This window comes from Aotus nancymaae, unplaced genomic scaffold (assembly GCF_030222135.1).
Source record: "Aotus nancymaae isolate 86718 unplaced genomic scaffold, 86718_ANA_hifiasm-v0.15.2.pri h1tg000033l, whole genome shotgun sequence".
In the NCBI taxonomy this organism is placed as follows: domain Eukaryota; kingdom Metazoa; phylum Chordata; class Mammalia; order Primates; family Aotidae; genus Aotus; species Aotus nancymaae.
Genome location: NW_026988447.1, coordinates 44800462 through 44828432, shown reverse-complemented (window position 1 = coordinate 44828432; position 27971 = coordinate 44800462). Strand labels below are relative to the sequence as shown.

Below are 27971 nucleotides of genomic sequence, written 5' to 3'. Positions count from 1 at the left end.
ACAAGATTTCACCTTTGGCCGCAATAACATCCCATATCACCATGTCAACTTTCTCCCCTATCCCGTATATCCCCTCATTCCAGTGTTTGTTCATTTAATCTGCTCCGAACCCTGCAACTGCGGCTCTCTAGGGGCCAACCTTAACTCATCTGTGAAATAGCAATAGTATCTGTCTAGTCTCTACCCCGAGAGAGGACTGAGCGAAGGGTGGAGTGTGAGAGCGGTCTACTGATATTAATTTCTATCACTCTGATGGTTATTGTAAGTATCCTTTTCTCCTCCGCACTTTATGAGAAAAGAAACGAAACTTCACGTTCAGAAACAGCCACCATAAGCCGCATTGGCTTGCCCTATTCACTCTTAGAGTCTGCGCAGTAGCGAAGGCTAGAGCCCTTGCTTTCTCATTTTCCGCCGCCGCGCTTCGATGACGTAAATTTCCTGCGCCGCGGGACTAGCAGCGGCGCTTCGGGAGTCAGGTTCCGTTTCCCCGCGGATTTTGGTGCCGGTGGGGCTCGTGACCCAACACCATGAAGGAAACGCCACTCTCAAACTGCGAGCGCCGCTTCCTACTCCGTGCCATCGAAGAGAAGAAGGTATGGTTTGGTCCTTGCGGAATTGCGCGCTGCTTGGGCGCTCGAGTCCTAAGGTGTGAACTCATAATCTGGCCCGCCTGGGCCGGGGGAGCAACTAGGGGAGCTATTGGCGCGTGCACCCCGTACCTCAGGCTTTATTATTATTTTTTCGACAGGTTCTTTTCAAGGCTTCAGTCACCCCAGCAGTTGTCTATGCTGTAGTTTCCGCTTTCCTATATGGGCGGGGTGGTTAGGATTCCACTTTCCTCCAAGTGCTTAGCCCAGGGCCCGAAAAAGTAGTTGCTTAAGAAATATTTGTTGAAGGAATAAATGAATGAATTTGTGCTTACAGCGGCTGGATGGCAGACAAACCTATGATTATAGGAACATCAGGATCTCATTTGGAACCGATTACGGATGTTGCATTGTGGAACTTGGAAAAACAAGGTAACAGGATTTAAATAAGATATACATTCAAAAGGGAAAAGTTTGAAAAAAGACCTATTGACTCGGTTGTTTATAAACCAGCTAAGAAGTCTAGACGGTATTCGTTGTTCAGCTGACAAAAATAAGTATTTTTTTATGCAAGATTTTTTGGTTTTGTGATCACTATTGAAATTTTTAATCATAAACATGTTTTCTGTCACGTATCACATAGTTATTTCTGACTTCTACAAATCGTATAGACAACCAGTAGTGGTCACACTGAATTTGTTTCTCATATTAGTATAGAGATCTTGAGCGTCTTGTCATTAAGTATACATCCTGCTTTCCTCTTTTTCCTGAGTGACATGAAAATTAGGTTTTCTGATATTCATTTTAAAGTTGTGGGACTATTTGGTCAGTTAATAGTGGTGAACCATGCCATGTGAAAACCCTTAAGAAATCTCAAGTTTTCATGCCATCTTGTATCAATAAATACTTGCTTTGGAGGTAAAGGTCATTGATTTTTAAAATAATCTGTGGAAGAGTAAACATTGTAATAAAATTTTTTTTCTCTTGTGTTTTTAGGTGTACCAATTTATGTTTTATTTCTGTGTATATTATACTTTATATATAATTTTTATCTCCTATGATATATTTGGCTGAGTATGATATTACTCAGAGTAAGATTGAAACCCGTTATCGGTTTCAGTTTTTTTTTTTTTTTTTTTGGAAGGAAGATCTATTTAGTTAATACTTTGTACCTTTATCTTTTCAGAGTTCTTGGACAGGTTTCCTGTGAACTTGTGGCTCCAAAACTTAATAGGGCAACAGAAGGTATTCTTTTTTTTAACCTTGAACTCTCTCAGATGGCCGCTCCCGCTTTTGAACCTGGCAGGTATTTAAATCTTTTTCTTAAGCTACTTTAGTCATAGGAGAACCTCACAGCAGTGAGCTTTTTTTTTTTTTTTTTTTTTAATACCTGGTGTTGTATTTGATGACATTAACTCATTCCTATTTTCCTGTTATAGGCAGTCTGATCTCTTGGTGAAGTTGAATCGACTCTTGGAAAGATGTCTAAGAAATTCGAAGTGTATAGACACTGAATCTCTCTGTGTTGTTGCTGGCGAAAAGGTGGGGAATATGCCCAAAGTTCTTTTTTTTTTTTTTTTTACCCCAAACCACATGGAATGGAGAATATGCCCCAAATTCTTAATCTTAGGATGAATATTATTGATTCATGGATCCCAGTATCTGTGCTTTTATTCTCAGAACTTTAGTTAAGTCAGTTTTGTACTGATTCACTTCACTTCAGATGTGATACCCTTAGAACTTTGTGCCATCTCTCTCTCTCTGAAGGGACAAAAAGCATTATCTTTAAAGGGTGAAAATAGTAACTTAGATTTATGTGTAAAATATTTTATTTAAAGAACTTGTGGCTTTTTCATATAATCTCTCATTTATTTTCTTATGTTACCTACATGAGTTCATAGAAGCAGGTAGTTTTCTTCTTTCATGCAGAACTCAAAAACAGATGAAATCCTTCATTTTGATAGGTTTATCGATTTACACAGGGCCACACCATGTCAGTAGCAGGGATAACTTTGGAAATCTTAATCCCAGTAAATTGTGCTGCATTAGGATATTAGAATTGTATTATTATTATTATTATTATTATTATTTTTGAGACAGAGTCTCCCTCTGTTGCCCAGGCTGGACTGCAGTGGTGCAATCTCAGCTCACTGCAACCTCTGCCTCCCCTGTTCAAGCCCTCCGAGCAGCTGGAACCACAGGCACCTGCCACCACGTTCAGCTAATTTTCGTATTTTTAGTGGAGACAGGGTTTCACCATGTTGGTCAGGCTGGTCTTGAACTCCAGACCTCAAGTGATCCACCTGCCTCAGCCTCCCAAAGTGCTGGGATTACAGGGGTGAGCCACTGTGCCTGGCCAGAATTTGATTCTTAAGGTATTTTGACAAGCTTTTGATTCCACAGAAATCATTTAGCTTTCCATATTCCATACCTAAGTATAATACTTGCTATTTGCATTACTTGTAAGCTTATTAAAAATATCACAAAACCTAAAAGTTTAACTTTTAAAAATTTTTAAAAATTTTTTATTTATTATTTTCTCTTAGGGATAGGGTGACACTCTTGTCCATGCAGGAGTGCAGTGGTGTCATCATAGCTCAATGTAACCTTTAAACTCCTGGGCTTAAGGGATCCTCTTGCCTTAGCCTCTCAAATAGCTAGGACTACAGGTGCATGCCATTCCACCTGGCTAATTAAAAAACATTTTTTTCTTTTTGTAGAAATAAGGTCTTGCTTTGTTTCCCAGGCAGGTCTCGAACTCCTAGGCTCAAGCAGTTCTCCCACCTTGGCCTCCTGAAGTGCTGGGATTATAGGTGTAAGCCACTGTGCCTGGCCTAGGGTTTGTGGTTTTTAAGTTAACAAACATGATAAAAGTATCATTAGATTTGAGGTTAGGAAAATCTTAGTATTAAATGTTAGAGTGGTTCTGTTTATTTAAAGTATGTATTTTACTGTTGTTAAATGACTCACACACTATTTTAGATGTTTGGCTTAAAATTTCTAAAATGTATTTTTTGTTGACAAACTAGAAGGAATAACTGCCTGTTTTAACAGCAAGAAAAAATTTGTACACGATGTTACTTTTCCTGATAAATAGCCACTGATTGTAATCAGGATTCATTTTTTTAAAATTCACTTTCAGGTTTGGCAAATACGTGTAGACCTACATTTATTAAATCATGATGGAAATATTATTGATGCTGCCAGCATTGCTGCAATCGTGGCCTTATGTCACTTCCGAAGACCTGATGTCTCTGTCCAAGGAGATGAAGTAACACTGGTAAGCTCTTATGTGACCAGGATCCTTGATATGAATGAATGAGGAGTGTCCTAAATGTGCAGACAACTTACTTTTAGTGAAGTTATGTTGCAGATGGCAACTTGGTTGGTTCTAAAATTTGTTCATAAGATTAAAACTGCACATGGTCAAAATTGCCCTCGAAATCTCTTACATTTCCTCTATTGAAACATCTGTCAGTAAGAACCTACCCTAGCCTGGTTTTCCAGAATAGAATTGATGACTCTTTTGGATTGAGCATTAGATGAAGTGGTTGACTTGTGTTTAGGGGCCATATGTGTGAAAAATACATGACTCTCAGCCCAGTGAGTTGCTTACCCTCCAAGAGGCATGCAGTAGCTAAAAAGGACTGAGGAATCAGCAGATTTATATTTGTCTCCAGGACTTTTGTTCATTAAGCAAAGAGATGACAAAAGCCCATCAGAAATACGTGGAAGGCTTGTTAAAACATACTGCCAGACTCTACTCCTAAAGTAAAACAGGGCTAGGACTTAAGAATTTGTGCTTCTAACGTTGAATTCTTAGGTAATACTGATGTTGCTGGTCCAGGGAGCACATTCTGAAAACCATTGACCTACGTTTTCTTTATCTTTTGTGCTGAGTATGTCAGTTTTGATTTATATAAATTACATGCTAGAGGCCAGGTGCAGTTGGCTCATGCCTGTAATCCTAGCACTTTGTGAGGCCGAGGCAGGCTGACTGCCTTAGCTCAGGAGTTTGAGACCAGCCTGGGCAACATGGTGAAACCCTCGTTCCTACTAAAATACAAAAAAAATTAGCTAGGTGTGGCAGTGTGCACCTGTAGTCCCAGCTACATGAGAGGCAGGAGAATTGCTTGAACCCTGGAGGCAGAGGTTGCAGTGAGCCGAGATCGCATCACTGCACTCCAGCCTGGGGGACAGAGCAACACTCCATCTCTAAAAAAAAAAAAAAATTACATGCTAGAGTAATGAAAGTACACAAGTGCACCGTAGTTATAGTTTGAGTCCTGAACTTGCAAAAGAAAACATCAGATGCCCAAATTTTTTAAGCAATGATTCATAATTTTGTTTTTGGGCAGTAGACTGGAGCAGAACCATTAAAAACTGAGAAGTAGGGACAAAGGTTTATTAACAGTAGTGGTAATATTCTTTTAGAGGAGGGAATTTATATAAGGAAGTAAAAAAAAAGTAGCGATTACTAGACTTGAAAAATCAAATAAAGAATACTGTGGTGTTTTTGCTAGTGGGAATGTAAAATGGTACAGCCATGTTGGAAAAGTTTGGCAGTTTTCTTAAGTTTTAAGTGTAGACGACATTCTATGTTCAGAAAAATAACAATAGAAGAAGAAAATACTCCCCTTTTTTTTTTTTTTTTTTTGAGACAGGGTCTCACTCTTGTCCAGGCTAGGGTGCAGTAATGTGATCTTAGCTCACTGTAACCTTTGCCTGTTAGACTTAAGCAGTCTTCTTGCCTCAGTCTCCTGAGTAGCAGGGACTACAGGCATGTGCCACCCACCTGGCTAATTTTTGTATTTTTTGTAGAGCTACAGTTTCACCAAATTGCCCAGGCTGGTCTTGAACTCCTGGGCTCAAGGGATTCTCCAACCTTGGCCTCTCAAAGTGTTGGAATTTCGAGCATGAGCCACCATGTCCAGCTGGAAATACACTTTCTTATATGTACATCTTTCAGCAGATTTGACCTTGTAATAGTAAAACAAATTGCAATGACTTAAAATTAGGGGAAAAAAATATTCCAGTAATTTCATTCCTAAGAATCTACAGGAGGAATAAGAGCTTATTATGTTCATTCAAAGACTTGAATGCAAATGTTTATAGCATCATTTATTAGCCAGAAACTAGAAACAATCCAAATGTCCAGCTGGTGAATAGACAAAATTCCAATAATGGAATACTGTTCAGTGATGAAAAGAACTGAACTACTGATAAATGCTCCAAGGTGCATGAAACATGCTAAGTTGAAAGAAGCCAGGCGTAAAACATCACAGTTTTTTTCCCCCATTTATATAGAATGCTCAGAAAGTCAGATTTATAGATACAGAAAGAAGATAAATCAGTGGTCGCTTAGGGCTAGGGTGGGAGTACACCAAACTCCTATGGACTACAGACAGATTCAGAGGAATTTTGGGGAGTAATGGAAATGTTAAAAAAACTAGATTGTGGCGATGGGTCTGTAAATGTATCCGTAAGTATGCATTTACTAAAAATTGAATCACATACTTAAAATGAGTGAATTTTATGGGATGTAAATTATATGTCAGTATATTTTTGAAAAAGCTTTTTGAAAAAGTTGCACAGTTTGAGGAACATGAGTGGCAAAATCAAACAGGTAATTATTAATATAAAAGTTATTTGGGTACTCAAAGGATTAAAGGAACTTCATGTTTTATTTTAGTATTTAATGTGCAAGGTGATTTTTTTTTTTTTGCATGTTCATAAATTAGTGACTATAATTTAAACATTTTCTTTTGAAACAGTATACACCTGAAGAGCGTGATCCTGTACCATTAAGTATCCACCACATGCCCATTTGTGTCAGTTTTGCCTTTTTCCAGCAAGGGTAAGCCTCACCTTGTCATGGGCCAAAATTACAAATGCAGCTAGGAATTTTATTGCTCTATTCAAATGTCCTGTTAATATTAATATTCTTTCTTTGTAAGCGCATTAGTTGGCAAAGAGCTTTCTCAATAGAAGTAACAAAACTCATACTATGATGAAGATACTTCCTAACATTTTTGTTTTCATGGTGTACTTAAAAACTTAGGCATTTACTATGGCATGGTAGTGTCTTATGTTTCCTAAGGATGTGCAGGGGTTACGAGAATTATATGCTAGGCTCTGACTTGGGAAAGTGGGGTAAGAATTACTCTGGGTTATTGGAAGATAGGGGCCTTTGGAGCATATTAGATGGAATAGTTCTAGAAGCGAGTTACAAGGGGGGATGATTCACAAACTGGCAGAAAAAAATCTAGTGTTCTTCAGTTTTCCAGCGGTTTCTTTACTTACTGCTAAATCCTCCTGTGGCAGAACACTTGGAGTTTTTCAGGTCCATTTAATCGTGCTTTCAAATGAAAACCTGAGCCTTAAATTTCTTTAGAAACAGGGGATATAAAAATAAGATGTTTCACACAGTGTTGTGCATAAGGACTAGAGAAAAACTTTCAAGTTTTAGTCATTGTAGTGTAGAGTTTCATCAGAGGAAAATAGGCCAGCATTGTCGAGTAGAAATAAAGTGTGAACCACATATGTAATTTTCTTTTTTCTTTTTCTTTTTTTTTTTGTTTTGAGATCAAGGTCTGGCTGTGTCACCCAGGCTGGAGCACAGCAGCATGATTTTTGCTCACTGCAGCCTCTGCTTTCTGGGCCCAAGCAATTCTTTAGCATCAGCCTTTGGAGTAGTTGGGACTACAGGCATGCACCACCATGCCCAGCTAATTTTTGTATTTTCTGTAAAAAAAAAAAAAGAGGTTTTGCCGCATTGCCCAAACTGGTCTGGAACTCCTGAGCTCAAAAGTTATCTGGCTCAAAAGTTATCAGCCTCCCAAAGTGCTGGGATTACAGGGATGAGCCACCATGCCTAGGTGTTTAAGACAGTCTCCCTCTGTCACCCCGGCTGAGTCCAGTGGCATGATCATGGCTCATTGCAGCCTCAACCTTCCAGGCTCAAGTGATTCTCCTGCCTCAGCCTCCTGAGTAGCTGGGACCACAGTTGCACACCATGCACATCTAATTTCTTTATTTTCTGTAGAGATGGGATCTCACCATATTGCCCAGGACGATCTCAAACTCCTGGGTTCAAATGACCAGCCCATCTCCACCTCCCAAAGTACTGGGATTATAGGCTTGAGCCACCATGCCCATGCCCCAGCCTTTGTTACTTTTTAAACAGTTTATTTTTTGTGACAAGGTTTCACTCTCACCCAGGCTGGAGTACAGTGATCTGATCATAGCTCACTGCAGCCTCCAACTTCTGAGCTCAACTGATCCTCCCACCTCAGCCTTCCAAGTAGCTGGGACTACAGGTGTGTGCCATACCTGGCTAATCAAAAAAATATTTTTTATAGAGATAGGGTCTCACTTTGTTTCCCCGGCTGGTCTTGAACTCCTGGGCTCAAGTGATCCTGCAGTCTTGGCCTCTCAAAGTGCTGGGATTACAAGTGTGAGCCACCATGCGTGGCCTCATATATGTAATTAAAAATTTTCCAGTAGTCACATTAAAAAGTTAATGTTTATATATTTTAATTAATATATACAAAATATTTTCATTTTAATGAAATAAATTAATAATCAGTATTTTAATAATTACTCATGAGACACTCTACATTCTTTTATTTCCACTAAGTCTCTGAAATCCAATATTTTACATACTCAGTTTGGGCTGGTTACATTTCAGGGGCTCAGTAAACACAGATGACTATTGGCTAATGTACTGGAAAGTGCAGAAATAGACTATTTTTTTTATGAGCCATTAGCAGAACACAGTAGAACTTTGGAGTACAGGACATTAGGGCAACTTTAAAGTTAAGCAAATTAATATTATCTTAGTTTTTATTAATAAGCCAGAAGTCATTTAATCAAAGAAATAGCATTAGGTTTAGATTATATATGATTTAAGTAAATCCAATCTGAACTTAATGTGATTTCATTGTAATAACAAGAGATATCTACTTAGCATTCATTTGTGTTCATAAACAGAATAATTTTCTTGTCTCTTTCCCCATTTCAGTGACCCAAATCCATAGGCTCAGACCTTTATTCTCTGTTGACTTTATTGATGCCATCTTTTAAAAAATTCGTTACCCAAGAAATGGTAAGCATTTGGTCTCAGATTTGTTCAGGTCCATTTAACATTCATTTCAGAACATATTTATTGGTGGATCCCAATGAACGAGAAGAACGTGTGATGGATGGCTTGCTGGTGATTGCCATGAACAAACATCGAGAGATTTGTACCATCCAATCCAGTGGTGGGATAATGCTACTAAAAGATCAAGTTAGTGCTTTGATTAATGTCCCATTAAGAATAGGTTGCTTCTCTTTAGATGCTTTATCTTGTCTTTTAACAAAAATCCAATGTGAATACTTCCAATGATTGATTCTAGGATATGTTAGAATCTGGTTTCAGTACTGCCACTGTTAAATACATTGTGTAGACTGGTGGCTATGAGGTATCCTCCTCTTTCCTCCCTTGCTGCTCCCATGTCTGTCCTGGTAGAGTCTGACCCTTCCAACTAGAAGCAGGGTCTAGGGAAGAATAAGATTTATATACCTATTAAAAAAAAAAAAAAAACGGCCGAGCATGGTGGCTCACGCCTGTAATCCCAGCAGTTTGGAAGGCCAAGCGGATGGATTACTTGAGTTCAGAAGTTCAAGACCACCTTGACCAACAATGGTAAAACCCCATCACTACTAAAAATACAAAATTAACTGGGGCAGGAGAATCACTTGAACCCAGGAGGTGGAGGTTGCAGTGAGTCAGGATTGCACCATTACACTCCAATCTGGGCAACAAGAGCGAAATTCTTTTTGAATAAAAAAAATTAGCCGAGCTTGATGGCGCATGTCTGTGATCCTGGCCACAAGGGGAGCTAAGGTCGGAGGATTGCTTGAGTCCAAAAGGTGGAGGTTGAGTGAGCTGAGATCATGCCACTGCATTCCAGCCCAGGCTATGGAATGAGATCTGTCTCAAAAATAAACATTTTTTAAAAATACATGCAGTAGTAGAAATTATGTAAAAAGACAGTTTTACTTTTAGAATTTGGGTATAATTGGCAGTAGTTCTCAAACCCAGCTACATATCAGATTCACATGGAAACTTTTAGAAAATAGAGCTCCATATAGCATATAGTATAGGTGATTAAAAGCTGCTTTAGTTTGAATTCTAGCTCTGCCCTCATACTAGCTGATCTTGGGCAAATGATTTTATATCTTTGAGTCTCAGTTTCTTTATCTGTAAAATAGGGAATGATGTCATTGTCAACACTTTGTTGTTATAAGGATATAAAGATATTGCAGTGTCTAGCATATATTGTGTGCAATTAATGTTAGTTTCTGTTATCATCATCATTTCTTTACCAGCATCACAACTACTACCCAGATTCCTATTTCTGTAGATTACCCAAAAAGAAAGTAAGTTATTGCATCCCTAAGCATATATGTATCTGTGGCCTCTTTCATGGTATCTTTTATACTGTTGTGTAAGAAAATTTTCATGTCTGTTCCCTTAATGTGATAGTCCTTTACATAACTTAAAACAACTTTCACATCTTGCCTTAATCTGTGTTTACACTGTATTATTTTCATGTTTAGAAAAGTCAGGTTTAAATTATAAAGGTAGAAAATTTAATTTCATAGTTTTAGTTTCTTTAGAGAAAACCATTTGGTTTATTGTCTTTAAATACAGAATTCACTTTTATAAATAAATAGGTTTTGAGATGCAGTAAAATTGCTGGTGTGAAAGTAGCAGAAATTACAGAACTAATACAGAAAGCTTTGGAAAATGACCAAAAAGTTAGGTAAGTAACTTTTCCAGAACTACATGGTCTTTTATTTTTAGTTTTAAAATTTTTATTTATTTATTTTTTTCTTAGTATAGGCAAGCTTTATTATACATGAACTTGAGTTAGAATGGCAATTTCACTTAAAATTAATTCATCAAAAAGTGTAAATACTACAGTATAGATATGTTATCCTAAACTCCAAAAGGTAGTGAAACTCGTAACAGATATTGCTACTCATCTTTGAACAGATACAATAAAAGTATTAATGAAACTGGTTCCCAGACAAGTATGTACCACTTGCTCCTGTGCCTTAGGAAGGAGAGGGTTTTATAACATAGGCATTATTGATTCAGTGACTTGTGGATAGTAGCTCCTTATTACACAGCTAAAATTAGGTACATGTTTTTTACTTTGTGTGGGAGCTGGTGACTCTTGTCCTTTTGTTTTTTGAGAGGTATCTTTCAAGGTGTTGGCATCAAACCCACTTATTGCAAAATGCATCACAGATGGAAATTTAAGCCTGAGTTGAGTACAGAATTCCAAAACAAAGAGGAAGGACCCTTCTAAGAGCACAGAGGTCTTCATTGCTCCAGACTCCCAAGACACAACACAGGGAACAGGAAATGGCCCTAAATGGTCTTTTAATATATTTTTTTGTCTTAAGGATCTTCCTTGAACAAGGGCAACCATATAAATTTCACACTTGATCTTTTCTTATTTGTTAATCTCAAGTATACTACTTGTTTTTTGAAAGTTGATTGGACTTGTTTATTACATTTTCTGCAATTTAAATATAACCTATATTGAAAAGTCACATAAGATTTTGTTTTTCTTTTGAGACAGAGTCTCACTCTTTTGCCTAGGCTATAGTGCAGTTGTGCAATCTTGGCTCACTGCAGCCTCCACCTCATGGCCTCAAGTGATTCTCTTGCCTCAGCCTCCTGAATAGCTCAGACTACAGATGCATACCACCATGCCTGGCTAATTTTGTGTTTTTAGTAGAGATGGGGTTTCACCATGTTGGCCAGGCTGGTCTCAAACTCTTGACCTCAGGTGATCCACCTGCCTGGGCCTCCCTCCCAAAGTACTAGGATGACAGGTGTGAGCCCCTTTGCCTGAAGACATAAGATTTTTCTTTAAAAGTTAACATTTTCTTAGGATAAAAGGAATCTAGTAACCCAAATTAATGGAAGGAAACAGATTCCCATGTCTACTTCTTATTGTGCTATCTTGAGCAAAATATATAACCCAGCATTTCAGTGTCCTCTTCTATAATATGGGATATTAACATTATCTGGTAGGGCTGATTTGATGGTTAGAGAATAGAGTATTTTAAGCACCTAGCACATGGTCTGGCACATGGTTTAATAAATGATTATAGTAACTATTTCTCTTGTTAGGCATAGTAAATTGGTGAGGTTAAGTTAGTCAGATAAACTCTCTTCCAGTATTTTTCACCAAATGATAAAATAATAGTCCCTTCCTGTCTTCTATCCAATCTTCCTCCTCCTTGCTTCCCACTAAACCCCCCCACCCCCCACACAGGAAAGAAGGTGGAAAGTTTGGTTTTGCAGAGTCTATAGCAAATCAAAGAATCACAGCATTTAAAATGGAAAAGGCCTCTATTGATACTTCGGATGTAGAAGAAAAAGCAGAAGAAATCATTGCTGAAGCAGAACCTCCTTCAGAAGTGTATCTTTATTTGGTGGTTTTTGCAGTAACAAGATTCATAACACTTGGCATTATAATATTAGGCTATATGAAGGGTGTGCATACTGAAATTAAGTTTTTGTAAACACTACTTTGTTAGAAAAACACTTAAAATACAAGATAGTGATGTGAGTAATATTATGTTGATGGTATAACATTCACCTTTTTTTCAGGTATCCTGCAAAAACCAGATTTTAAGGACAAATTTTAATTTAGTATTGTAACTAAAATGTTGAGAACCTGTCTCTTCACATTTCTTTTTTTGTTTTGTTTTGAGACAGAGTTTCGCTCTCGTTACCCAGGCTGGAGTGCAGTGGTGTGATCTCTGCTCACTGCAACCTCCACCTCCTGTGTTCAGGCAATTCTCCTGCCTCAGCCTTCTGAGTAGCTGGGATTACAGGCATGCACCACCATGCCCAGCTAATTTTTTTTGTATTTTTAGTAGAGACGGGGTTTCACCATGTTGACCAGGATGGTCTCGATCTCTTGACCTCGTGATCCACCCGCCTTGGCCTCCCAAAGCGCTGGGATTACAGGCGTGAGCCACCGCGCCCGGCCCCACATTTCTTACTATTAACTGCATCCATAAAATCTTGCCTGAGTTATTTTTTCTTCTTCATTGTTCAGCCATCCATAGTGTAGGCTCTAAGTTTTTTTTCCCCTAGGAACTTGAGGCACACTTGAATCAGTCTTACAGGAAGAAAACTTTCATTACCATCTTTTTCAACAGTCCATCAAACAGCAGTTTTGTTACTCAGTTTTCTTAACTTGTTAAGTGTTTCTAAACCTGTGCTATGGACTCCTGGAACTGCCCAAATTGGAGAAGGAGTAGAAAACTCCTGGGGTGATCTTGAAGAGTCTGAGAAGGAAGATGATGATGAAGGTGGCAGTGATGAAGCTATCATTCTTGATAGTATAAAGATGGACACTGGAATAGAAGTCTCTGATATTGGAAGCCAAGGTAGGTGACACTATGGCACACTTACTACTATTTATTATAGTTTATATAGAGTATTACCATATATAGTTATATATAATGCACAAAATAAGTGTGTATATATCACTATAGTATTAGCATATTAACTATATATAGAGATGTATACTAGATATATAACATAGGATACTATATGGAGAATACAGTTATATATAGGGATATAAGTATTGCTTTTTTAGAGGGGCTAAATATTGTGATTTAAATTTCAACTAAATTATTGTGGCTAAGTGCAATTCTAATGATACTAGTAGTGGTACACTTTGGCATAAAATGTTAGTGACATTTTTAATTTAAAAAAATGGCCGGGCGCGGTGGCTCAAGCCTGTAATCCCAGCACTTTGGGAGGCCGAGGCGGGTGGATCACGAGGTCAAGAGATCGAGACCATCTTGGTCAACATGGTGAAACCCCGTCTCTACTAATACAAAAAATTAGCTGGGCACGGTGGCGCGTGCCTGTAATCCCAGCTACTCAGGAGGCTGAGACAGGAGAATTGCCTGAACCCAGGAGGCGGAGATTGCGGTGAGCCGAGATCGCGCCATTGCGCTCCAGCCTGAGTATCAAGAGCGAAACTCCGTCTAAAAAAAAAAAAAAAAAAAAAAAAAAAAAAAAAAATTTTGTATATGTATTTGAGTCAATTTTAAGGGAATGAGTTTCTTGAAGATCTTATTCTTGCATGCTGCCTTTTTTTGTACATTCTAGACGAAATAAAAAGCCCACCCCATATTATAACATAATACTGTCTAAATAAAACTTTCTGTGATGATAGAAACATTAAGTATCTACACTGGTATTGCAGCCACTAGCCACACGTGGCTGTTGAATGCTTGAAATGTGGCTGGTGTTACTGAGAACCGAATTTTAAACTTTAGTTAATATAAAATTAAGCAGCCACATGTGGCTAGTGGCTACTATACCAGACATTGCAGTATTAGAACATAAATTGTACAAGTGACTAGAATACTGGTAGTCCTAGATGTTTCTTGCATTCTGAAAGCTATATCAAACTGAAGAACCTGTTTTTATGTATGGTTATATTTACTTTTTAAAAAAGCAAATTCTTGCCAGTATATGTAGTAAGAACAGAAATCCTCTAAGGAACTGTGAACTAGGCTGGCAGGGAAAACTGAAGGCAATATGCTTAGTAGGAATGTAATGCAAATACTTCTGTTCTCAAGGAGATAAATTATTGCTTATGAACATTACTAGAGCCTGAGCTTTTTGTTTAATTACTCAAGTAAATAGGTAAGGAAAGAAATTCCCATTGATTGGGACCCTCATTCAACTTTCCCAGTGGTTACTTCTATCTGGTATTATTCTTCCAGAACTTGTTCCAGATATTTATTTACTCTCTGTGCAGTGATGTAAGCTAATGCTGCATAGACTTGTATAGCACTGAATATAACAATTCCCTTATTGTTGAAGATGTAAGTTGTTTCCATTTTTTCACTGTTATATTTTCAACTGAAAATAATGAAGGTGGACCTAAGAATTGGAGAAATGGAGAAAAGAACAGGAGAAACCAATTGAAAACTAAAAATACAAAGAATTGATGTGGGTTAATTCACATATCATTACAATGATCAAGAGAAAAATGGGCAAAAGATGTGGAGCAGTTCTCAAAGAAAATACAAATGGCCAGTAATATTTTTCATGGTCAGTTTTGGTAGAAATACAAATAAAAAATTTTTTTTAATGACATGGCATTTTTTGTTACTATATTTTGGGCAATGTTAAAAAATACCAGCAATGCCAAAGGTATGTGGGAAATGGGTTCTTCTTTTATCTCTTGGAGTGTCAATTGGAACTATTTCTGGAGGAATAAAGTAGGGCAAACAATTCAGTTGGCTCCACAAAAGATGATATATAGATTTCCCCCTAACTTTCCTATGATGACATATACTAAATTGTCAAACCATTTAAGAAGCTATAGGAAGTAAGAGTTTAAAGGAACAAGTGTTACAGATGAGTTCTCGAGAGCCCTAAGAAGCTGATTTAAAGAGAAAAGAAAGCCTCCACCTAAAGAGTAGCATGGGCTGGCTCTCTATTATAGGCAAATAAGTTACTCCTGACCTCAGGTGATCCACCCGCCTCAGCCTCCCAAAGTGCTGGGATTACAAGTGTGAGCCACCCCATGCCCAGCCCTGGAAATAAATAAGTTTTAGAACATCTGACAGAAATAAACTCATGTGGAAATAAATTTTCCAAGATTAACTTTTTTTTTTTTTTTAAACAAAGATGCTCCCATAATACTCTCAGATAGTGAAGAAGAAGAAATGATAATTTTAGAACCAGACAAGAATCCAAAGAAAATAAGGTAACAAATTTCTGGTTTATTTCAAATGTATACATATACTGAAAACTTCTAGAGGTTTGCTCTCTGGTTTTACTCTCATCTTGCCACATGACTATAAACAAAAAGACTTCCCTTTTTCATCAGATATCCATCTGTTCTGTGAATTACCTTGTGACTTATAAAAATTAGGATCTAATTCTGAAAAACTCTTTGGATACCAGTTTTACTCATAGCTGACACATTTTATATCCTATTGGAAAAATAAGAAATGCCTCTTATTTCAATAATCCAAAACTTAACAAGCATACTCTTAGTAAATTCTTACTTTATATTCACAGAACACAGACCACCAGTGTAAAACAGGAGAAAGCACCAAATAAAAAGCCAGTGAAAAGAAGAAAAAAGAAGAGAGCTGCCAATTAAAGCTAACAGTTGTATATTTGTACATAACTATTAAAAGGATATTTATTCCATTCTAACAATCCTGGGTATTTTTTATTCACAAATCCATTATAAAATCTAGCAGGATTTTTAAAATAGTTTTTTGTTTTTAATGGTATGCTTCAATAAACCTTCTGGAGCATTTCTTGTCTGTTAAATTTGCACATAAGCTTCCCACCTCTCTCCTGCTCCCAGCCTCTGTTGAGTTTATTTTACAAAAAGCCAAAGTCTAGGGATCTCCACTCTACTGGTAAGTACAGATTTATTCCACATATGCTTAGATTATGCTCAAGTCAGCAAATTAATCCAGTTGCTTAGGAAAATGAATGTCAGAATTTGAGAGTCTGTTTTCCTAAAACTAATTTTAGAGGAAGGCTTTTCACTTTCCATTACAGTAAACCAAATTAACTTTTATAAGTGAAATCCTGAAGAAGTTAAATTTGGCTTGCAAAGTTTTCCAAATCAATTTATTGTTATAATCCTGAGAGCTGGCATCATTAATATTTTAAGAAAACCACTTAAAATTAGCCAAATATCTAAGAGAGATACATATACAAAAGATATACAAATTAAAACCATTTAAAAAGTAATGGATACCATAATTTGTACTTTGCCATAACTTCTGTATTCAGAAATGATTGTAAAAACCTAAGTTAAAAACTATACACCATATACTTTGAGTGATTTACATCTTAGAAAGCAAAGGCAGTCTTTCATTGTTAGAGATTTAGTGTCTCTGGTGGGTTGAGGAGAGAAACACCATGATACCTATAAGTAGGGGGAAAAAAACATTTTTAGTAAACATTCACTGGGTAAAGAAGATCATGGAATAATGTATGTGTTCATATGTTGGGAACTAAAAAATGCTATTTCTGTCTGACCTAGTTGATAGTTTTAGAAACATTGTCTAATCCCTGAAATACACATCCATGCCCCTTCCTTTTTCCTTCTCCCTTCTCCCCTAAACCCAGGGCAGAAAGCATTAACTACAGCCTTCGAACACATAACCAGTTAAGAGAACAGATTCTCAAGGAGGCTATGGCAGATTCATGAATAAAGTTAGAATGTCAAAGATCTCTGACTTATAGTCTAGAAAAGTAGCTTCAATATCCAAGTTAATTCTTACTTTGAATGTTTGTACTTTTCTCTTATTGACTGTTGTGCATGCTGTGGTGCTTTGAGGTAGGTCTGATGAAGGTCCATGAGACAAGGCTTAAGACTTTCCAGGGTATATCCAGTCTTCTGTACTAATGATTCAGGCTACAGAGAAGGGAATAGAGAACCCGTGAGTTTTGCTTTTAGTAACGGACACCAAATAGAGTTAACAGTTGGCATTAAGTTTATGTTATATTCCAGTACTAAGCTTTAACTCTTCCAACTAGTTTTCTCAGGCCACTATTCCATCTCTGAATCCATTTGTTGCTGCTTTCCCTGCCAGCAACAGATCAGAGGCTTTTAAAAAAGCTCACTTTTCAATCCAAGTTACAACTAAGCTTTCCACCTAACAAACAGATGCTGTACAACAGGTAACATGCCTTAAACAGTATATAACCATCCCTCAGTATACAGGAGGGATTGCTTCTGGGACCCTCCCCAAATATACCCAAATCTGTACATACTCAAGTCCTGTAGTCACCCTTCCATATATATGGGTTTTGAAGCCCCTGAATACTGTATTCTCAATCCACATTTGACTGGAAAAAGGCTCGTGTTTAAGTGGACTCACACAGTTCAAACCTGTGTTTTTCAAGGGTCAACTGTATATGTATTTGAAGTTTTTCCGAGTAAGAACATCTAGGCAACCCTCAGTTTTGTAGGACAATTATTTGATCTGGCACAGGCATTTGAATTACAAGGTAGGTGTGTGAAGACTGTAATACATACCCAGCTTTGTCCCGTGACTGTATAGAGTGCTAAATGAAAGGCGGCTCCAGCAATAACTGATGGCAAATACTTCAGGTATGGGTCAGCATCTATCAAACTTAATTCTCCCAAAAACTGGAATAAAAAATACTTTATGATCACAAGAGCGTCTAGAATTCAAATCTCAAGTCCCTGCCTTGTAATTTTTTCCTACCTTTGATAATGGCTCTGTAGCAACCCTAGAAAAAATATTTCACAGCCTCATCTTTAAACAGATTCACCATTTTAGTGTTTTGCTCCATCCTCATTCTGTATATTCCCTCCTTTATTAACTTTTAAAACAAACACTATTCTGACTACCCATTCCCAAGACTTCATCCTTATACCTCTAGTTCTAGTGCTTTCCTGATATAGATTATCTTTTGCCAGCAGTAGGCTTTCTTCCATACTGCAGTATCAATCTCCCTCTGAAAACTAAATCTCTTCCCCACTACTGTACAAAGGAACTAGGACCTGCCCCTAATTATTACCTAAGAATCGCCATTCAAAATGAAAGTTAACTCACCATTGCTAAACTTTCAACTTTGCAGTTTGCAGGCTGCTGATGCAGAAAGTATTGGGTAAGAAACTGATTTACTGTTGGAGCAGCTAAGTCAAAAGTAAGGACTTTCAAAACTAGATGCTCCATTCTCAGAACTTGTTTCTTGGTGTAGGTATCATCTGTAATGTACACAAACTCTGCTACTTCTGGGGGGTATATTTCTTCAAACTTTCTACAATGAAAAAAGTTTTAAGTAATCAGTCCTAAAAGAGAAGCAAGCTTCCTTATCCCAATTCTGAAATCCCATTAGCAGAATATATGGAATGAATCCAAAACCCACACCAACTGCATTTCCAGACACTTGATCATCATTTCTAGCAGAGACTGGATAGCTAAATGCTAATTAAAAGGCCCAAATCAATGAGGCACTTTTGAGATACTTTCCCAGTTCAGTCAAAGGAAGTAAATGAAAGGCATGAGACTTCTCAAGATGGGAACAATGCCAGAGTTCACCAAGTAGCTGAAAATTTAGGAAATACAAGTCCTAAGAAAACATATTTTATGTTTTCATTTTTAAATTTAGTTTTCCTTTTTTTCTTTTTTTTGAGACAGAGTCTTCCTGTCACCCAGGGTAGAGTACAGTGGCGTGATCTTAGCTTACCGCAACCTCCACCTCCCAGGTTGAAGTGATTCTCCTGCCTCAGCCTCCCTAATAGCTCAGATTACGGGCTTGTGCTACCATGCCCGGCTAATTTTTTGTATTTTCAGTAGAAATGGGGTTTTGCCACGTTGGCCAGGCTGGTCTCAAACTCCTAACCTCAAGTGATCCGCCCGTCTCATCCTCCTAAAGTGCTAGGATTACAGGCGTGAACTACCATGCCTGGTCTTTACTTCTTAATGAAAGAGACACTGTTTATATGCCAGAAAGTACTCTAATATTGGAAGGAAAATGTTTTAAAATTTGTAATCTAGTGTACTATATATAATGTAGACAGTCTGTGTTCATTCAAGGAATCCAGATAGGGGAAAATTAGGGTTCTAGATTAGAACAGTTTCACCCTACTCCACTCCAAGGCCTACCACACTGCCATCCCTAAAGTAGTCACTGACTCTCTGCCTGGTATAATATTAAAAGGTCACCATTAAAAATCAGTTTCTTCCCTAAACAAAAGATAGTGGTAACTTTTAATCAAACAAACCTAGGTAGACTTACGAGGCTAACAGCATAGCAGCAGTGCCCACAAGCTGAAGCTTTCCTCTCAGCACGGACATGGAAGAAAGGAACCTGTCAATGTAGTTCACAGCCAAATGCAGGGTCTCATTCTGTAGTTTATATTCTTCTCCTACTTCAACTAACCAGTCCACGAGGATAGCTCTCATACTGTTAGTGATGTCTGGCTGTTTCTTCATGTAACCCACTTTAGGTTTACATTTAACCTATTGAGAAAATTATTTAGTAGTGTTAAAATTGCAATTAGATTCTTTTACCATGAATTAAGAGAGGCTACATGCTATAAACTTAAGTGTATCATTAAAATAATTCATTAGCAGTTTAAAAACTTAAACATTATCCTCTTAATTTCATTTAGCCACATTTAACAAATATATTATACAAACTGGATTCAGAGAACTTTTACCTCCATTTCCCTAAGGTATGTGTGAATATCCTCATGGTAGTCTGGTACTTCATTAACACTCACTGGCTTTTCATCTTCTAATACAATTGACATGTCCATAGTATGTGGTGACTCTGGGACAATTCAAAAGATATGATTAAATTGTTTGATTTGTCTATTTAGTTTAATAGCTAAAAATGACTGCCCTTGTAAGGAATCTTGTATTAGCAAAGCACTTATTTCATCAAACTAAAAAGAGCTTCTCATGATGAAATATGTAGAATATTTTACCCTAGTCTTAGTATCTCTGTACATATATCTTTGGACTGATGTTAGTTAATGAGGAAAAAAAAATACATTGGTAGGCCCCAACAGGAAAATGAGAATCATATATTATCTTAAAGTATTCATCTTCCATTAGAGAAAGGAGCAGATGGCATGGTGGTTCTGTTAGGATAGAGCACTTAAAATCCAAGTTTTGAGATAATATCTAAGATTTGCCCTAATGCAAATCCCAGAGTCTGACATATACAAAGCCCAATTAGGCAATAGCTAGAATCAGTTAAATGTTCTCCATTAACAAGTTATTAAGAAATTAGGTTTGTTGCCGGGTGCTGTGGCTCATGCCTGTAATCCCAGCACTTTGGGAGGCTGAGGCAGGGGGATCACCTGATGTCAGGAGACCAGCCTGACTAATATGGTGAAACTCCGTCTTTAAAAAAAAAAAAAAAAAGAAATTAGGTTTGTTATGGACAAACAGAACTTTTGCAAAATTTTAATAAAAACACACAAAATATTTCCAAAGGACTTTTTCTGCTCACTCATCCTCCCCCACAATCAATACAACTAAAACTATAATGAAATTTGATTTAGTGAGCTGTCCAGTGACTCAATATCCCTAGGGCAAAGAAATAATACAAACTTCGAAGAGCTGTTTACAGCAGCTACTTTAATACATGAGTAAGGGCAAATAGCCATGGTACAACTGTTGACCTGCAGTAGGAAAAGTGTCACTTTCTGTTATCAGATGATAAACCAGACTGGTTTTATATAAACAAAATTATAACACTGCAAGAGATATTATGTAATCACAATATTTAAAACTGCATCTTCAAATAGCACACTCTAAGTGATATATAAGTGAGTTAAATAAAACAAATTCATTCTCCAAACCAAGGACACATTTATGGGATCAGATTAAAATAAGCATTTAAGATCTAATTATAATTAGATTGATATGATGGCAGTGAACCTGAAAGAGTACTGGATTAGGATCCTTTTGTAGGACACCAGGTCAGGTGTTAGCTGTGAGATCCAAGATAAGTCACACCCTTTCTATGCCTTGTTACATTAAACCTAACTCACTGTAGTCAAAATGACTACATGAGACATCACTCATTAACAATTTCCTTAAAACTTACCAAAACTACCATCCATTGGATAATCAAGAGGTACCAATGGTTTTCTGGGTCCAGGTAAACTAACGGCTGAATTAAAAGCCATGACATCTTCACGGTCTGCTTTCTGGGATTCAGCTGGCTTCTTATGAGTCTCCTCTTCTGCTTCATCCACATGAATGGTGAATGCAGGCTGTTTACTGTTTGCTTTCCAAGAAGGAACGGTGACATGCTCATCATTTACAGGAAGATCTTTAAGGGGTGCAACCTAAAAAAAAATTAATAACTGGCTTTGAGCCTACTAGAGTTTTGCATTCTTTCTCTTATGGGTGTCGGCCTTTGCTTTTTCTCCTAAATACTCTACCAGGAATTAAACTTTCTGGAACAAAGAATAGTTTGAGTATTCAAAAAGAGAACAGATGTTCCCATTTGTCACAGGCATTCCCACAAAGGCTAACAACAGTTAACACTAGGTGGAATTATACGAAACTAATCAAGGCCACAAGAAGGGTCGGGTGGCAGGCCAATACATGACAAGTTTAGGAAAGACATGGCAAAAAAGTGTTGGTTCACCACTGTCGCCCGAGGGTGGAGCAGCAGAGCAAATCTAGCTAAAATGGCGGAATTTGCCAAAAGCAAAGTATTTCGTACACCGTTTTCTAAAGTAGAGGTCATCTCTTAAGCATGAGAAGGAAGAGGGGCAAAGTCCTACAGCAGTGCCTGGGGTTTAAAAGTGGAGAGAAAGGCGAGGAGCTGAGCAAGGACTACACGTTATAGAGCTTGGGTTTGACCCTATTATGTAAAGCAGATGCCCCTTATAGAGAGCAGAAAAGGCAGCATACATACAGTGTTGGCGGGATCGTGATGCTAAGAATTCCTATTGTGGCATCCCACACCAGCACCAAGTGGACTCCAGACCCTGGCCTCCTTCCAAAAGCCTAGGAGATGCCTTCTCGCCACTCTCCTCTGCCTGCTAAGCCAATGCTGAACCTGCTCGACCCACCCTCCTGCAGATATCCCGCATCCTTTTACCCGTCGCGTCTTCGGCCTCTGCTGCTGCGATGCACCCCGCGGGTTCCTGGCCTTCAGTACCGCCAGTGCGGCCCGGGTCCGCGGTGGCTGGATAGGCGCTGCCTTTTCCGGGTTGATGTTCTCCTGGTCCTCTTGGAGCGCCGTCTGCTGCAATGCTAGCAGCGCCGAGCCCGCCTCGCGGGCTGCAGGCTCCGGCGCGGAGTTGCCCAACATCACTGTTCCCGGGGGCCGACGGCGGGATCAGCTTGCGGCGCCAAGCAGCGTGCACTCCGCCCAGCCGACCGGTCGCACCGACCCGGCCAAAGAACAGTCGTAGGCGCCGCTCACAGCCCAGGCCAGCCTACCTGCCCGCCCACTCACCCAGCTCGAGACCACGCAGGGCCGAGGAGGTTGTGAAAGGTGCAGGCAGGCACTGCCGGGCGTGGCGGGCCAAAGACGCCCGGAGATATAGCTAGCAGCCCGCCGGAGCGGCGGCTGTTCTTGCAGTTCAAGTATCCCGCGACTATTGAAATGGACCAATGAAAGCGCCCGGGCCTTGACGTCATTCGAGGCGACAGGGTCGCAGGCAAGTGAAGGAAGCACAAAGGTAACCGAGCAGGGGCGGGGCAGGACAGAGAAACGAACTGGCGCTGGGGCGGGAGGAAGAACGCCTGCGCGGGGAGTGGGGCTCAGGGCCCGAGCTTCCGATTACTTTAAACTGAGCCACCTAGGGAGCGAGGCGGTCCAGAGGCTGACCCTAAGCCTTTTAGGGAATTAAACGGAATTAAACTTTAGCGCCTATGATTTGGGCTGCCCTAGATTTTAGCTCTGGGATCTCTAGTTAGCTTAACTGACTTTTTCCCAAGGTTTAAAATCTGGGCCACGTTTTTCAGTATCTCCAATTCTCTGTTTTTTTAATCTGTTAATAGGGAGTAATATCTACAGTCATATGGTTGTTAGAATTAAATAATGTCCATAAATCATTTAACACGGGGCTCACATAGTAATATAGTACTCAATTAGCAGACTATAATGTCATCTTAACATTTAGGTGTTTATTCACAGTAACCAGAAATTGTTTTTTTTTTCTATTTTTCCTAATGAAGATGCAATTAATTTAAGATGCTACCTTGAACTACATAATTATATATATATATATAATAAATAGCAATGCATTACAAAATATTCAAATAGTCATTAATTTTTATCTATTTTTCCCCAAGCTGTGGCAGCCAACAACAATGAAATTCTAGTGACCTAGATACAGTTATGTTCCTTTCAGACGTAAAGTTTCTCTAAATATAGCAAAAATAATATGACCTTGTTAAAATAAAACTCGTCTTAACTATATGTTCCTTTAACAAATTTTTATATTTATATAAAAAGCTTGCACATAACTAATAAGTATAATAGCATATCATTAAGAAGCACTGTTTTCTAAAAAATTTGTTTTTTTAAAAAAAAGCATATTTTCCATTATCTTTTTGCTAGTTTAAAACCTTTCAATACAATATTCCCTTGAAATTAATAAATATGAATTAAGATTAATGTACAAAACTTCTGTAGCCTTAATGCCATATATGATAAAAAGAGATCTAGAAGATACTAGTGTAGGAAAATCTAAGATGGCATCACTATTTCTGCACTCTTCACCTGTAGCACGTTTGTATAGCTTGTCTGGTTACAGCATGTCTAGTTAAGATCCCTCCACTCTGTGTAAGCTCTCCTTATTTCTCTGGCTACAATCTATAGCACTGAGCTAGGTCGAGCATTTCACAAACTGCAGCAGAGTCCTAAAACATTCCTAAGCAAAAGGGAAATCAGTTGCAAATTAATCCTATCTCCTAGAAAAAATAATTGGTAGGTTTTTCCATTAGCTGACAACATACATAGTAACCAGGATACCACAAAGCAAGTACCAGCATTTGGTTCTGGTTCCAGCTTTATAAAATACTAGCATGTACTCTTAATCACAAGATTTCAATGAGAATCAGTTTTCTTACATGATTTGACAAACTTATGCAACAGTTGTGAAGATCAAATAAGGTAATATATAAAAATACATTCTGAAACCTACAAAGCAGTTTATACATTTATGTGTTTCTGTACCTTATAATACATTTGAATATATTTTCATTTTCCACATATTAGTTCTCAATTTAAAAATTAAAATAGCCACTTGCCAAAAATTCATTAAAATCCTATTTAAATCATTCCACTCGTGTTTTAAAAATAAAAATACTCTTTTAGTTTTAAAAAGTTCCATTTGTCAGCCGGGTGCGGTGGCTCACACCTATAATCCCAGCACTTTGGGAGGCCGAAGCGGGTGGATCACGAGGTCAAGAGATCGAGACAATCCTGGTCAACAAGGTGAAACCCCGTCTCTACTAAAAATACAAAAATTAACTGGGCATGGTGGCACGTGCCTGTAGTCCCAGCTACTCGGGAGGCTGAGGCAGGAGAATTGCTTGAACCCAGGAGGCGGAGGTTGCAGTGAGCCGAGATTGCGCCGTTGTACTCCAGCCTGGGTAACAAGAGCGAAACTCCATCTCAAAAAAAAAAAAAAAAAGAGTTCCATTTGTCAAAAGAAATAGAAGCATTACTTTAAAAAGCCATTATATCTCAAATATTTTTAGATATAAAAAAGCATTTGAAATTAAAGTATGTACAGAGTTAACTTCTAATTCTGTTTTAACATTTTTCATTTAAACAGACCACTTCTTTGGGACTTTACCTTATTTGTATTTCATGCTGCATCAAAGAATGAAATCAATGCATTTTGGTCATAACTGTCCAGAATTTCCAATAGAAGAGGTACTTTAGTTTTCACATTGGTGCCTTTGAACTTAAATTTATCTATGAAAAGATCAGTGATCATGCCTATAAAAGAAAAGGGTAAATTTCCCATCACTGATTAGTTCTATTTAATGACACAGTATTTCATTAAAGTAACTGCTTGATAATCTATTTTTGAGCACCTGTAATTCTATTACTTACCGTACACAATCTAAAAGGCATGATGTTTTAAAAAATATTCATTTGGGGGGACTTTAAAACAAGTTTCAAGATATAAATCATTAGCCTAATAACCCTCTTAAAATTGATTACAACCTATTAAATCAGACAACTGCTGGCCATTTTTGAACTGCTATCAGTATATATAACATCATAATTAGTGGTATCTTTTTTCCACCAGCCGACCATTTTGACATAGTGTAGGCAGATTCTATTTTTAACAGCTTTATCTGAATTAAAACATTCCACCTATATGTTGACCATTCTTGGGATTTGACTTGAAGGCAAATAGTCCTAGGTTCAAAGATCTGGGCAAGTCATTTCACCTTGAGTTTTCTCTTATGTAAAATAGGAATAACTCAAGCTGTCAATCCTTTATCCAAAAAGCTTGATGCAAGATGTATTTTAGAATTTTTCCTATTTTAAGAAGATAATGGAAGGATTATACTATAGTATTAACCCCAAGAGGACTGAGTGGCAGCATCCAATAGCAAAACATAGCACTATTTCTGTCACAAAATATATGAATGAATATTTGCACTAAGTGGAATAAAAAAGATATAACCTCATGTCAGGTTAAGTCAGGTTTTGTTATTAAATTAATTCAGATTAAGTCAAGATTTTTTTGTCAAATTATGAAAAAAATTTCGGTTTACAAAGCTGTCTGGATTTTGCAATCAGTGATAAGAGATGGTGGTTATGTACCACCAATCTCATAAGTTATTATAACGATAAAAGAGATCATGTGCATGCCATATAATAAAGGTTAAGACATTAAACACAGCTACAGTTTGTGAGAAAGTCTCTGGATATGTAATAAGAAATTCAGTAGACAGGCTTAAGGATCAGCGTGCACTAATGATACCAGTTGGCTCTACAGTGACTATGGAAGACTTGGCATAGTATAAAAGGCATGCATTTTAGGGTGAGAAGATTCTAATGCAGGCATTATCATTAACTTGCTAGGTGACAACAAATTCCTTAAATTCAGATTTCAGTTAAAGTATATGAAAAATAGGCTGGGTGTGGTGGCTCACACCTGTAATCCTAACACTTTGGGAGGCCAAGGTGGGCGGCTCACCTAAGGTCAGGAGTTTGAGACCAGCCTGGCCAACATGGTGAAACCCCATCTTAAAAACAAATAAAAAGTATATGAAAAATAAAGATAATACCACCTACCTTGCAGAGCTATTGTAAGAATTAAATATCTCACCTGATTATGAAGACAGTATAAACAGTGTGCTATATAACAGGTCTTATGTAAGGATTGCTAACAAAATTTTTTTTAAGCTGTTCCTTCCTTCCTCACTCCTTCTTTTTTCCCTCCCTTCACCTCCCTTACTCTCTGTTTCAATACAGTTTGTGAAGCATTCAACTTCTCACCACCAAAGTAGGTTTTGAATTGTAAACTGACATAGCACGAATACGCTAATCCCTTATTAAATTTTGCTTTACAAATTTTGAATGCTGCACTTTTATATTTCACGATAGCAACAAAACATGATAATTATTTGTGTGAAATATAGTCTAAGTGCTAAAGGTTCATAGATTACATTCATTTTATACCAAGTTTGTTCATATATATAAATTCATCACAGTATACTTATTTCTTAATATACTTGCATTTTATCAAGTAAAAGAATAAAATATTTAAAGTAGCTTGACAAAATACAGAAATAGTCTGCAATAAATTGGTTGCTGACTGATTCATGACTGGTTCATGAATCATGACTGATGTAATCTTTGTATCTTTCTGCCCAGCTTCTCTTACATGATCCTTGGGAAATAGCCAGTTGAAAAGAAATATGGCAAGGTATTCTAGGATGGTCCACTAACCATAGAGTCTTTCAAGATGTGCAGGTTGCTTTTTGTATTCTTCCTGTAGGTGATCTGCCTCTTCTAGAATGCAGCGATATTCTGGTATCAGAAAGTTCGTATTTCCCTCGTGAACCTGCAATTCCTTATTTAAAATTAAAAACAGAAGCACCTTAATATTCAAAATTCAATCTAATATAATGTTAAAGTATTGATAATTTTAGAAATCCTATGACTTAAAATAATAACCACCAGTCCATGATGACACATATACTTACTTTTAAAGCATCAATTAATTGCACTTTCTTAGCCAAAAGCAACTGATACTCCAGCTTTGGGTGGATTAGCTTTAAAGTGTGTTTGACTGATATTTCATTTATCTCTAGAAGGAGTACAGTTAGATAAATCACTTTGATCAGAAACATTAATAATGTAACAACACCACAAAATAAAAATTAGAAGGAATAATTAATATTTTTTTTATTTGTTTACCGTATGATATGTTGAGGTTGATTTTCCTTTTTGTAGCTTCTTTAGAAAGCACATCTTTTAGGATGGAGATAGTAGAAATGTTGTCAGATTTAAAAACGCCCTCTCCTTTTCTATAAAATGGATATATTTTTTAAAAGAGTAAGCTGTAGAAGGAAGTAGTCCAGTACATATATATTTTATGATTAGTACTTTGTATTTAGATTTCATTTGACTGTAATTTCTTTTGTGTATATATATCATAATATAAAGAAAATTCAAACATGAATCCTTTACTAATATATTAATTCAGCTTCTGAATATACTTGTAAAACTAAAGATCTATGCCTCCTAAAGATGTGACAATTTATATAAAAACTTCATTTAAAACAACTTTTATCTTCATTTTTTTACTAATATTT

General features: G+C 37.5%; 3 protein-coding genes across 3 annotated transcripts in view; 1 reads left to right on the top strand and 2 right to left on the bottom strand.

Moving 5' to 3' along the window:
- Nucleotides 1–429: 429 nt before the first annotated feature.
- Nucleotides 430–15855, top strand: EXOSC9 (exosome component 9). The gene is made up of 12 exons (XM_012473038.3): nucleotides 430–593; nucleotides 925–1019; nucleotides 1774–1893; nucleotides 2027–2129; nucleotides 3730–3867; nucleotides 6362–6444; nucleotides 8745–8877; nucleotides 10311–10399; nucleotides 11930–12076; nucleotides 12871–13055; nucleotides 15325–15403; nucleotides 15721–15855. The coding sequence occupies exons 1-12, from the start codon at nucleotides 528–530 to the stop codon at nucleotides 15803–15805; spliced, it is 1323 nt and encodes a 440-aa protein (XP_012328461.2). The 5' UTR covers nucleotides 430–527; the 3' UTR covers nucleotides 15806–15855.
- Nucleotides 13695–23188, bottom strand: CCNA2 (cyclin A2). Its single transcript, XM_012473039.3, has 8 exons — nucleotides 22273–23188; nucleotides 21265–21508; nucleotides 19865–19977; nucleotides 19441–19664; nucleotides 18252–18459; nucleotides 17708–17821; nucleotides 16950–17083; nucleotides 13695–16591 (listed from the first exon to the last, which is right to left on the bottom strand). The coding sequence occupies exons 1-8, from the start codon at nucleotides 22483–22485 to the stop codon at nucleotides 16543–16545; spliced, it is 1299 nt and encodes a 432-aa protein (XP_012328462.2). The 5' UTR covers nucleotides 22486–23188; the 3' UTR covers nucleotides 13695–16542.
- Nucleotides 23189–23286: 98 nt separating this feature from the next.
- Nucleotides 23287–27971, bottom strand: part of BBS7 (Bardet-Biedl syndrome 7) — a 50138-nt gene continuing 45453 nt past the window's right edge. Inside the window, exons 16-19 of the mRNA XM_012473064.2 lie at nucleotides 27574–27683; nucleotides 27360–27463; nucleotides 27103–27226; nucleotides 23287–25131 (exon numbers count right to left, since the gene is read on the bottom strand). Of these exons, the coding sequence (XP_012328487.1) occupies nucleotides 24998–25131; nucleotides 27103–27226; nucleotides 27360–27463; nucleotides 27574–27683 (472 nt within the window). The 3' untranslated portion in view covers nucleotides 23287–24997. The remainder of the gene's footprint in view (nucleotides 25132–27102; nucleotides 27227–27359; nucleotides 27464–27573; nucleotides 27684–27971) is intronic.